The 13,760-nt window shown below is 32.6% G+C and overlaps 1 protein-coding gene across 7 annotated transcripts in view; it reads left to right on the forward strand.

Annotated features, from left to right (window-relative positions):
- Positions 1 to 13,760, forward strand: part of LOC123708845 (folliculin-interacting protein 2) — a 34,836-nt gene that overhangs the window by 4,546 nt on the left and 16,530 nt on the right. For 2 of the 7 annotated variants that reach the window (XM_045659772.1, XM_045659773.1), the window contains exons 3-6: positions 929 to 1,041; positions 5,819 to 5,982; positions 8,754 to 8,858; positions 9,473 to 9,597. In XM_045659772.1, the coding sequence (XP_045515728.1) occupies positions 929 to 1,041; positions 5,819 to 5,982; positions 8,754 to 8,858; positions 9,473 to 9,597 (507 nt within the window). Of the gene's footprint in view, positions 1 to 914; positions 1,042 to 5,818; positions 5,983 to 8,753; positions 8,859 to 9,472; positions 9,598 to 13,760 lie in introns of all 7 variants that reach the window. The other 5 variants (XM_045659776.1, XM_045659775.1, XM_045659774.1 and 2 more) reach the window with 4 other exon arrangements.

Raw genomic sequence — 13,760 nt, forward strand, 5'->3', positions numbered from 1 at the left:
ACAACGTAAGAAAATTCGTATATATACAACACAGCATCGTTTGCAAATTGTTTGAAAGTTAAACGACCAGTGGTAAGTGGTAACGATCTTTTATAAGGTCAAGGAAACTTGTAAATCAAAGTTCGAGATTTCTATCAATGACATCATTTGATATAATTGTATTAGTTGATGTAATATTTATTGTTTGTGTGTTAGTTTTATTTTGTGTGAAAGAAAGGCACGTTTAAGTGTTTAGTTTATTTAAAAATAAACAAAAGAATACTTTTATTTAATAACATAATTAATATTAAAAGAAGTACTGTTAAGTTAAGTCTATCTTGTCTCCTACCTAGTCCGCTGTTTTGCTGTGTTTTTCTGGTTATTATTGTATGCTTATTGTAATATTTATGTTTACCTTAATTGTCATACATAAAAAAAAGCTTGTAAACATATACCGTAATAGTATTATGTATGATGTGGTAAACTTGAAAGTTACGCAAACTATTAGGTAATAGGGCGAACTATGTACTCTTGCCAAGGATAGAACAACCACAACATAACACACATTCAGCAATAAAATCTGTTTACGCGGTGCCGCGTTATAGGAAACGCGTTGTAACAGTATTCTCGCATAAGGCTTGTAGGAGCCCATATAACGCGTTATGTAAAAATGATTCACGTTTCATAGTTCTCGTTAAAGGAGATTCAAAACAAAAATTTTATGAAAAAAATATGTTATGGATGAAATATGCACGTGTTGAAATATCTCAGTACAGAAATATAACGCGAAAAGTGTTGATTGTTATAGGGACTGAAGTCGCGTAATATGTAATTTTGACAAGTTAAAAAAATCTTGTAACGTATCCCTGCATAACTAAATCAAAACGTGTCTAATATATTAGCCATTGTCAAGGAATTGTTTTATTAAAATTTAGTTTTTCCCTTTTAGTATAAAGGCCCGGCAACTGATGCGGGCGTACTCGGTGAGATGATGTTCGGAGCTGTGGCCATGAACTGCAAGAGTGTCTCATTGAAAATTCACATCATGGATGACCCTAAAAGGTCCGTATTACTTGATTTATATGTTTGCTCTACACAAAGATGTAATTTAACTTTACTATGACCAATAAGTAATGTAGGTCGAACCAAATTAACAAAAAAGGATATTTAACATAAGAAAATGTCCAGAAACAGTTCTTACTTCTAGTAATAGAGAGTCTATTTAGGGGTCTATAAGACACTCGGATCTTACTGGCCTATATAAGTACGTATTACGTTAGAGAAATACATATTTCTTGTAGGTTTTTTGGCAAGCACTGTTGTGCGTCTGACGGGAGGCTGATCTTCTAATTGCCTATTAGATTAAAAAATGATCATGAACATATACAGAAATCTGAGGCCCACAACTAAAAACGATGTAGCGCCACTGATTTTGATATATGTATATTATTAATAACATTAACACTGCCGTATCATCCTTGTCTCGAAACAGTTCATTTTCGACTATAACTTCGCTGCGAACAAAACTAATGCAGGCATTGTATAAACACGGTATATTTCCAATTTAATTACTAAGAATTATAACTAGTCAAAGTTTCTTGAATGTTTCATGTTCTATATTACATTAACAGACGAAGCGAATTACACGTAAATGTACATTAAAATAGATACAAATAATCCTCAATTATTTAGTTTATTATTAAGATGTATATCGACGTCGAATATTAAACACGCAACACTTAACTAGAGTTGGTGAAAACCAGATAACGTTAGAATTAGGCAATAACGTGTAATTGAGGCAATTTATCATTGCATCGTTTACGAATTAAATTTATATTTTAACTAACAAAATGTCGTTTTGATGATAATTATTTTGAAGTCTTTGCATTCATTGTTTAAGGTATTACAAAGCTTGATAGTGCCACAATCTTTTCTTCGCCGGTTATAGCGTCGCTGTCGTAGATATTAGTATTGCCAGTAAATAAAAAATATGTGCGTGTACTAGTGTACACACACATAAAGAAGTTTCACTTCTTACGACCATATTTTTCGAAAAATGATCTACTATATGCAACTTTTCAGAAATAGGTTAAATAAAGTTAAATTATATAGTTTGTTAACATACAATACAAATAATACAATTATTTCATTTACCTTATACCTTATTTACTACTAGGATTATTAAGGAATTTTATTAATTGTAATATAATTATTACTATCATTGTTATCGTTATTATATATTTATATTATGAATGGCTTCGCGAATCTCTTCGAATCAACCATGGTAGGGACAAAAAAAAGTTGGCGCGTAACGGAAAAATGTGACGGTAGATTTTTTTCCAACGCCGATAACGCAGTTTCTCTTCAGATATAACCATTAGAGGAATCATTTGAAGCCATGCAAGCTAACTTTATAATTTATTAAAATGTATTAATAAAACTAGTAACCAGAAAATACAGTTCTAGGCTTAAATAAATGTGACACAAACTTAGGAACAACTGATATGATAGGTTTTGTTACCTTTACTATTAATATAATATCTTTAAGATACCTAGCAATTAGAACCGTTTAATAATTAAAACTTTGCCATTGTAATGCATAATAATAAATACATTTTAGTTGGATTTTTATGAGATGTTGGTAGACAGTAAAATTATTTATTGTACACACAAATAAATTACAGAAAATATACAATGTCAGTCTGACATTTCAAAATGGCGACGTTAATATGAAATTAAGGCGCCGGTCATGAAAAGTTTGTGACACTTTATTTAGTGTAATGAATTAGCAGGAACGAAAAAAACAATTTTGACAAAGGCATACACTTGTCTCGTTCAATGAAATTGTGATTTTTGTATGATTTAAAGAGACAGATAACTCCTTCAATTTGTATAAGGCGTAGTAGATCTACCGAGTGCTACCAAAAAGGAAACTGTAATAATCAAATTTAAAATTGAAATTTACGTTTTTTTTTTTAAATTAGCACGAACGAAAAAAACAATTTTGACACTTGTCTCTTTCAGTGAAATTGTGTTTATTATGTGATGAAATGAGACAAATCACTCTGACCTGAAAATACACTTATTTACGTTACTTTATTTCTGATTGCAAAATTATATTTTTTTTACCCATTTGACTTTTATAATACGAACGAAATGTCATCAGACAGCCGTCCTTATTTTTAGATAAGCTTTGAACTTTAATTAAAATAAAATGTTAATATTTAAAATTTCATACAGTTTTATTAAATTATTGCAAATACTTAATTTATATATCTCCTACACTATCGACATCTTTATATGTTCGCAGTGTTCGACACGTTCACAGTACCGATATTGTGTATATTATATTTTTAATATTATTATTTTTTCGATATTATCTTGTTGGTATTATCTTTTACTTATATTACAGAACTGTAAGGATAATGTGTGTATATATTACGTGTGTACCTCTTAAATGATGGATACACTATTGGTACTTGCAGGACACCAAAGTCATAAATAGATTGTCCTAACTATACGTAAGAATATTATCCTTCAAATGCTTATCGTGTTGCAGTGGTTTGACCTTATAGTCGTTATTATTAATTGATTAGTAGATTAATAATAATTATCAATTGATTTCTGTTTAATTTACGTATTTTTGCGTTACTTCCATAGGGTTTTAACAACAATTATCTAATGAGGGCTGGGTCTATGATATATGTACTACAAAACTAAAGTTAAATTATTATTCAAATTTGACTATAAAAATACGCTTAATTTTGTAAGTATTGTTATAAAACGCCAATGTTTGGCGCGCACCACCGCTATATGGAACTAGCTGCCCACTGAAGTATTTCCCAACCAATTCGGCTTAGGGTCCTTTAGGAAAGGGCGTACCAATTCTTAAAAGGCTGGCAACGCATTCGCGAGCCCTCTTGTGAGTGTCCATCTGCGGCGGTATCACTTAGTGAGCCTCCTGCTCGTTTGTTCTTAAAAAAAAACCTAGACTATTCTTTCATGGTAAAAACATCGTAACCAAGACAACAAACACGTTGTTTATATCTTTAATACTTGTTTGAGGGATTAGTCTCTCGTCTATACCGCTGGAAGTTCATCCCCTTGGTTTTTGACATTCCCAGGTGCCGTACAGTACGAGCTGGATCGTCGACTGTAACCCGGTACAGTTATAATAATTCATAAATTGTAAATACAAGTACTGTTAGTATCGAGGATCCTCTCTAAGTATTTTTGTATAGGAACACAATGTGAAAGGCGAATTGTGCAAGAAGCACGTGATGTCGTTTCACGGACGTTGCAAAATATGGTTAATAATTGTCCTTTGTTTTCACTTGGCTTCGTACTTAGTTTACGGCTCCTTGTGCTACCATTTATTTATTGAGTTAACGTTAACGTTAGAGGATGGTACCTCTGAATTGAAAAAAGCCTGCGTTGCAATACCTACTAATTTTTATATTAATAAAAAACAGTTAGGGGTTTTTGGTCCTTCTTTTTTATAGGCTGTAAGCTTGTCGTAGATTTGTACACGTCTTCCTTACAAATTCTTTACTTTATAAGATTAATTGCGCATTTATAAAATGACAATTCTAAGCTTTGTTCGCACAAGCTGGGTAGAGAACCGCTGGTGTAGCCACTAGATTTATTCTTATTATATGAATATCCCTTTTTTATAAATACTAATTTAGTTTAGTACTGAAAGAAAACACTTTTTTACCGGATTGAAGCTATTTAATTATAAGTTTATAATAATACATAGCTTCAATCCGATAAAAAAGTGTTTTCTTTCAATGTGTAAAAGCTATATTAACAAAAGACAATACTATAGTTTAGTACTGTTTTCAGTAATCTATCTTCTTTCTCTAACTGATAATTGTACGATGAGTTCTTTTATAAGTTAGGGGGTTAAAGTCGCTATAGATTTAATAAGCTTAAAAGCTTCACTGTACAAACATAAATAATTGTAAAGATAAAATACCGGTGACAATTTAGTTATCTGATATCAGTTTTCAAAATATCTTGAAACTGTATTCTCGACTCAAAATTCCAATGGAGACAGTATGTGCGTAGTAGGTAGGTAGGTAGGTTTACCTAATAACCTAATCGAATGTATGGAACACGTTTTACTAAGAAATGGGATTTGATAGTGGTACAAATCTGGTATGAAATACATTGCAGATCTATGTAGGTTTCCTTAATAGGCAAATTGCCTTTAGGCCGTCGCTTTTGAGTCTTAGATGATCCAATTAATCCTTTAAGCGAACTACTTCAGGTTTAAGAATCGCCTGTCTTTGTAACTACTACTTTGTAAAAAGTACTTTTTAGTATCTGTGTCGACATCTAATGATTATGAGTGTAAGATTCACAACAAATTATACACTAAAGACTTACCTCGGTCATCTATTAATCGCTTAGCACCTAGCTAAAGTTGTCTTTTATTACGATTATACCTTATACAAAGTTGTGTAAAAAATTTAATACTCATGAATATTATTGTATTGACTATATATTACTGTGTATTTTATGTCTGAAACTCTTTAAGAGTTAACACTTACTTATGCCGTGAATATGTAATTTGTTATAACCCCAAGTTTAAATAAGTTTTGGTCACGCTACAGCCCTATACTTCCTATCAGTCTTCTACGAATTATTTTACCAATATAGTATCTAATATTTGCACAAATTATAATAAGGATAAAAATAGAATTTGTATTGAAATAACATTGCCTAAACCACAAATTAGCACGCTATTGGCATAATTGCGAACAAAATCACAGTGTACCAACAGCATATAAATGCAAGTATATATATTCGTCAAATATAAAATTTATTTTTTTAGGCTGATGTGCACAAAGATATTTTGTGTACCAACAAAAAGAAGAACAAGTCGTGGCAAGCCAGATATAAATGGGAATATAAGTGATATGAATTCTTCTTCGCCATTAAATGTACCAACGAAAGAGGGAATGTCCTTGAGCTTCTCAATTGATCGTGGTGATTCAGGTCAGTGATACTAAAAATATATACAGCGTTCATCAATTAACAAGCCGGAATCGGGTAGGAAATTAACACCAGAATATTTATAGAAGTAATCTCTAAATTATTACATATAAATTAATTTTATGCGCCCTGTAATGTTTTATTATTACAACCAATAATTATCGATGAAAAATGACACAAAAAGATGGCGCATGTCCTAATTGCAAAGTTTACAAAAAAATCTGGGGTTAGCCTCCTGACTTCGGCTTGACGTTGATATATGTGTCATCTCTATTAAACGATAGATATTAAAAAACTACTCGACCTATTGCAAGATCTTTAGCCATTTGAATGCTACCCCTATAGGTTTTTTCCGAAATATTCAAAACATGTGTAGTCATACTAACCGGCACATGTATTCCACATACATACATTATTTACATAACTAGACGTTTTCAGTACTTTCAAATGTTTGATTACTTCCCGTTAATATATGAATTATTTTACCAATAGAAAACCACGTTATTGCTAAGTGTCATAGTCTAGATATAGACCCATATAATGAAGATCTTCGTGCTAATCGAAAATGCAAAGAAATTCAAAGAAAAAACGGTCGAACAAAAACGGTTTTTTTTGCTATAAATAAGAGATCTATGACTGAGTTCTACAGAAGAGTTTTAAGACTTCATAATGCTTACGGGTTACTTATTAATAGAACTAAAAACTGACATATAAATAAATCAAGAAAACCGTAATTGGTCGGCTCTTATTTAAAAAAAAACATAAATGACGCTGAAAGTGCCTCTGTAGATTTTGGAACATTAAACACTTAAATTAAATTAATATAATTTATTTATTTAAAAGTAATTTTATAAAATAAAATACTTAGACACTTACAAAGCCAAAACACATTACATTGTTAAACAAAATATACGAAATAGAAAATATAAGTAAATTAAGTATGATGTATCGTCATTGGGTGGTTTAAATAATAGAGGATTTTAGGTATACTCTATATTACACTCGCGTACAACAATAGAATATAAGTGAAATAATAAAATTTTAATTGCTATGTAACGAATGAATGCAATGTAACAGTTGAAGAGAGTGTCTAAGTCTGGCGTCTCAGGGCGTAACTCCGATTATTTAGAAAATAGCCACGCTTATAAAATTAAGAAAGCCTGAGTGAGCAAAATGTTCAGCCTGGGTTCATACAAAGTACATTTATAGATAAAATCCTAATTAAACAAACAACAGCTTAATATTTTAAATAATAAACTAATTTGTTACTACTGCTAAATGAAGTCAAAGACTTCCCGATTCTATAAATATGTCCTCACATCCCCTTAAGTAAGGTTGAAAATAGTATTGTCTTTGGTTAACATAGCTGCAGAACACTGTTTCTGTAAAAACCCGTCATCTTTTAGTCGATACCAACTCCGGGGAAATAAATACAGATAACACAACTTTCTCTACAGCTGTGATACTTTTGACATTCAACACCTTTTGTCTTCCGTCACCGTGACCACGTACGCTGTAAAGCACGCGAAACGTCGGAAAATTTTAAATTATGTAATAATTATAAGTTTATAATAATAAAAATCCGATTAAAAAATTGTTTTCTTTCAAGATTGAAAATGTCAAAATCTTCATAATTTGTGTTATAGTTAGCAAAAACCCGAAACAATAAAACATTCCTTTGCTCCAAACCCCATTGGGAAACTATTAACATGTAGGTGGCGGTATTCCGTTTTAGTTGTGGTTTGACAATTAAGGTCAGATCACGTTTATTGTGTAACACATTAAACATTTCTGTAATGCAAAAACTGATGAGCAGTGTTGCCTCATGAGTTAAGTGTGCGACTCTCAACCCTGAGGTCGCTCATGGACTTTCTGTCTATGTGCGCATTTAACATCGCTCGAACGGTGAAGGAAAACACACAAACGGGCTTGCTTTAGAACCAGAAAGTCGAGAGCGTATCAGGCACAGAAGGCTGATCACCTACTTGCCTATTCAATTGACATATGATCAAGAATATATACAAAAGTCTGAGGCCAGACCTAAAAAGTTTGAAGCGTTACTGGTGTTTTAAATGTAAAAACAAACTTGCCTATTATTTTTATATCGCAATAATTAATGATAGATGTATGACAAAAAGAGTAAAACTTATATGTAAACTTAGGTAATGATTTTGTATGCAATTCTGTGCTATTTTTCTGCGTAATTTTAGTTTTTAACAGTGCCTATATTCATTGAAATTATTTAAATTTATCCGGCTTTATTTTATTTTAAAAATTACGCAAAAAAACTTTCGAATACCACAGCCATTTCCAAAGGGAATTTTGAAAATTCATTCTCAAACTCAATTATTCAATTTTCTTAGTTAAGTCAATTTTTTTTTGCCTTAACCCCTTTGCCCCTTGAAATTTAAAGACCATAAAAACCTCGTGATTCAAAATATCCATACTGTTATTCATGATTGACACATTGAGGGATCAACTACGCACCGTCATGTTGGTTTTAATAAGTTAAATGTATTTATTCCATTTTTGGATATATTTTTTCTATAATTGTTGTTTGGATTACAAAGATGTGTTAGTAACACATCTTTGTACACAAAACCGGTCCAACATACATGATAAATAATATTTAAAACCGATTGTATCCTAGCTCCGAATAAGTACAGTTTAATCGCGTTCAAATCTCGAAGAATTCGAAAGAGAGGGGCCTGAACGCCTTGGTTGGGTTTCAGAAGGAATTTGGATAATCATTACAATACAATCTATATTCACAGGTTTCTATGGCGATCAATCTTCATACAGCACATTGGGGTCTAACATCGATTTCTATCCCGTTATGGAAAATTGGGATGGAAATACCCAAGAATATTCGTTTTCATGTAAGTATCTTTAGAGTTGACTGGCTCTGGTTTTTATATGCAAAATACGAGTCGTAAATTCTACGCATCGTGATTCTATAGCATCATAAATATAGGCTAAATCCTAATGGCCTCAAAGGTCTGTATATAAAGTTAATAAAAGCAAGATAAACATTTATTTGATTTTCCGTTTCACGAAGCATTTTCTTTTGCGAACTAGCGAACTGTGGAATCGACTTCCTGAGAGATACGTCCTCCAACTCTTCAAAATTCGAGTGTAATCTTCCTCAAAGGCTGGCAACGCACTCACTAAAAATGGTGTATATGGGCTGCGATGACTGCCCATTTTGGGCGACCTGCAGGCTTCATTGCGCCTCTATTATATATTTTAATGAATGGAGGCTAAGGCCGATGATGATGATATACTGGGAGCACGTCCTACACTTGTGTGGTGAACGTGTAAAACGAATGAGGAAACGACGCTTTCGATTGTGATTAGTCAATGGCGTCTCTTTATTTGCGTTGAGACACGACACGATACGTTAATTTCGTCCATTTACCAAATATCCCTGGACTTTATCATAGGCGTCTAACTAAACTGAGTTTATTGTATAAATAGTCGTGTGATTTGCCAGCGTCCAGCGTGCTTAGCTCAAGTGGCAGCTTGCGCAGGCGCACGTCACAAAGTCTTGCGACGCGATTCGATCTCTCTACGTCACTGCGGGTGCCCACTATTTCCACTATCTCCACTGATTCACAGGTAAGCGGCGTTTCTATGGCTTTATATTTTCCTAGATTACCTGCTGTTTCGAATTAATGAACAGTACAATTAATATTTGTATTGTTCATTAATTCGTAGCATGCGTTTATATTTTGAGAAATATATTAAATATTGAGCAGTGTTGGCTTCAGCGTGAGACTCTCATCACTGAGGTTGTAGGTTCGAGCCCCGGCTGTGCACCAATGTATTTTCTTTTTATGTGCACATTTAACACTAGCTCGAATGGTGAAAGAAATCTCGTGAGGAAAATATGAAGTTTAGGTAGGCTAAGGCACAAAAAGCCAAAAAAGTTGGAAAATACTGATCACGATGATCCTATGACTGGACGTAATATACCTTTTTTTACTGAATAATTTTCCTTCCTGATGTGCCCTTTCATGAAACTGTATCGTATCATATAATTCAGTATGAATAGCATATAATCAACATCTGATATATTTTAATTCCTAAACTATGTTAATGTTACTGTAATTTTTTTTTAAACTAGCTGTCCGCGGCAACAATGTTTCCTCTAAGATTTTTAACTAAGCCTACCATTTTAGTAACTATATACATATGGAACATTTTGTTTTGCTACCATATAGATTAGCTTCTCCAAAAAAAAACCTAAGTACTAAATAAAACTAAACTTTTCAATGTTTTTTTTTATATTTTTCCAATTTCCCTTTCCATAATACCCTTTCTCAGAATTCAAAGAAAAATTAAAAAAAAACTCGAATTGGTCTAACCGCCTTCGAGTTTTGAGCTTAGCAACATATTACAATTGATTTTGATTTATATAGATACTTTTTTATCTGATGTTGGTATTTAAATTGATTTAAAATAAAACGTAGTGTTATTTTCGCTATTGAAAGGAAACACCTCGCTATTGGAATTATTAGTTGTCATGTCAACAAGTATTACAATGATTACTAGCCATATTTCAAAGGAAACACGTTCTAATAGAAACTGAAATTCAATATTCCGATTATTAAAAGCTTATGTGAAAGGAAACGCGTTGCTACAGAAACTGGAATTCTTCGTTGCTGTGACAACGAGTATTACGATGATTACTAGCCATATTTCTAAAGAAACGCGTTGCTATAGAAACTGAAATTCTTCGTTGCTGTGACAACGAGTATTACGATGATTACTAGCCATATTTCTAAAGAAACGCGTTGCTATAGAAACTGAAATTCTTCGTTGCTGTGACAACGAGTATTACGATGATTACTAGCCATATTTCTAAAGAAACGCGTTGCTATGGAAACTGGAATTCTTCGTTGCTGTGACAACGAGTATTACGATGATTACTAGCCATATCTCTAAAGGAACGCGTTGCTATAGAAACTGGAATTCTTCGTTGCTGTGACAACGAGTATTACGATGATTACTAGCCATATTTCTAAAGAAACGCGTTGCTATAGAAACTGGAATTCTTCGTTGCTGTGACAACAAGTATTACGATGATTACTAGCCATATTTCTAAAGAAACGCGTTGCTATAGAAACTGGAAGTCTTCGTTGCTGTGACAACGAGTATTACGATGATTACTAGCCATATTTCTAAAGAAACGCGTTGCTATAGAAACTGGAATTCTTCGTTGCTGTGACAACAAGTATTACGATGATTACTAGCCATATTTCTAAAGAAACGCGTTGCTATAGAAACTGGAATTCTTCGTTGCTGTGACAACGAGTATTACGATGATTACTAGCCATATTTCTAAAGAAACGCGTTGCTATAGAAACTGGAATTCTTCGTTGCTGTGACAACAAGTATTACGATGATTACTAGCCATATTTCTAAAGAAACGCGTTGCTATAGAAACTGGAAGTCTTCGTTGCTGTGACAACGAGTATTACGATGATTACTAGCCATATTTCTAAAGAAACGCGTTGCTATAGAAACTGGAATTCTTCGTTGCTGTGACAACGAGTATTACGATGATTACTAGCCATATTTCTAAAGAAACGCGTTGCTATAGAAACTGGAATTCTTCGTTGCTGTGACAACAAGTATTACGATGATTACTAGCCATATTTCTAAAGAAACGCGTTGCTATAGAAACTGGAATTCTTCGTTGCTGTGACAACGAGTATTACGATGATTACTAGCCATATTTCTAAAGAAACGCGTTGCTATAGAAACTGGAATTCTTCGTTGCTGTGACAACGAGTATTACGATGATTACTAGCCATATTTCTAAAGAAACGCGTTGCTATAGAAACTGGAATTCTTCGTTGCTGTGACAACGAGTATTACGATGATTACTAGCCATATTTCTAAAGAAACGCGTTGCTATAGAAACTGGAATACTTCGTTGCTGTGACAACGAGTATTACGATGATTACTAGCCATATTTCTAAAGAAACGCGTTGCTACAGAAACTGGAATTCTTCGTTGCTGTGACAACGAGTATTACGATGATTACTAGCCATATTTCTAAAGAAACGCGTTGCTATAGAAACTGGAATACTTCGTTGCTGTGACAACGAGCATTACGATGATTACTAGCCATATTTCTAAAGAAACGCGTTGCTATAGAATCTGGAATACTTCGTTGCTGTGACAACGAGCATTACGATGATTACGATAATCACAAGCCAGATTTGAAAGGGAACGGGTTGCTATAGAAACTGGAATTCTTCGCTGATACAAGTATTCCGTTACTTCGAGGATTACCGAATTTACAAAAGCAGACACGATTTATTTACTTAACAGGCTTTTATTTATCTACTATCAAAGCACTCGTGATTTGTCACATGAATGACCGTATATTCTCAGTCATGTGATGGTCTTATCGCTATAAATTATTAACTCTTGTAATTGCGATAATTTCATTGCTCACAATACTGTCAATTCGCAATTATTTGCGAATTCTATTAAAAGTATAACAAAAGTAGTAACTTTTAATACACATGAAGGACTTCCTTGTGTGGTTCTCATTGACGTAGGTTCAACCCCAACTGTGAATTGACTTTTATTTTTACCTTATTAATTTGTAGTTTGTAATGTTAATTTTCAGTTTTCTTTCGATATTTTTTTATCTATGAATGTACAAGTTACTTATGTAATCTGTTTTGGCTTTCTGTATTGTGTAAATATTTGTTTTATAATAAGCTTGTTAGCTGTAACATTACTAATAATTAAATAACTAGCATTAAACACTCATAAAAGACACGAGAAACACAAATCATAAAAGTCATTCAAATATTTAATCAGACATTGATTACAGCCGACACAGAAAAATAATGAGCTATTAGATTAGTTATCAATCTCTAATAAAATCTCTTCGTGAATGAATGATAAATATTGACGTTAATTATACAGAGGCAAGCCGGTTTCCTTAGATGCGCACATAGACAAAAGTCCATCGTCCAATACTGCTCTGTTAGTATATAATATACCTAAAAAGTGTTTACTAATAATCCCCGATATCAGGACTAAAGGAAAATACCCAAAGAGGTTTGCTTTACGTGTTTTGTTGATGCATTTTGATTTATTGGGACAGCAGGCTGAAGTTTTTTGGACGGTCTGTCGTGGAACGTCAATGTGGAATGGTTGCAATAATAGTATTCATTTTTGACGTCAGATGATGTATTTTGCTGAGGAGTTTTTCGGAACACTCCCTATGATATATGCTTGAAGAGAGCGCATACCAGTTGTATATAAATATGTTCCATTCTCAATATATAAGGCAAAATTAATAGGATATGTTATTAATATTGTCTTTTGTTAAAATAGCTTTTACACATTAAGAAAAACACTTTTTGAACGGATTAAAGCTATGTATTATTATTAAAACTTATAGTTATTTACATAATTCTAAATTTTAAATTTTTTCCGACGTTTTGCGTGCTTTTCAGTGTGCGTGGTCACGGTCAATTTAGATTTAATCCGTTTAATCCGGTCAAAAAGTGTTTTTCTTAAGGATATGTTATTATTTATTTATTTATGTAGTAGTAATCTCACGGCTAACATATTATAAAACAAAACACTTAGACGGTATGTAAAGCCAAAACGTAGCTAAACAATATACTATATGTGAAACAGAAAACAAGTAACTCGTACATTAATAGACAAAAAAAATAAAAGCAAATATCTAAATAAAACTGAAATTTTAAAACAACTAATAATAATTAATAATGTAAAAATAAAAG

This window comes from Pieris brassicae, chromosome 4 (genome assembly GCF_905147105.1).
Source record: "Pieris brassicae chromosome 4, ilPieBrab1.1, whole genome shotgun sequence".
In the NCBI taxonomy this organism is placed as follows: Eukaryota; Metazoa; Arthropoda; class Insecta; order Lepidoptera; family Pieridae; genus Pieris; species Pieris brassicae.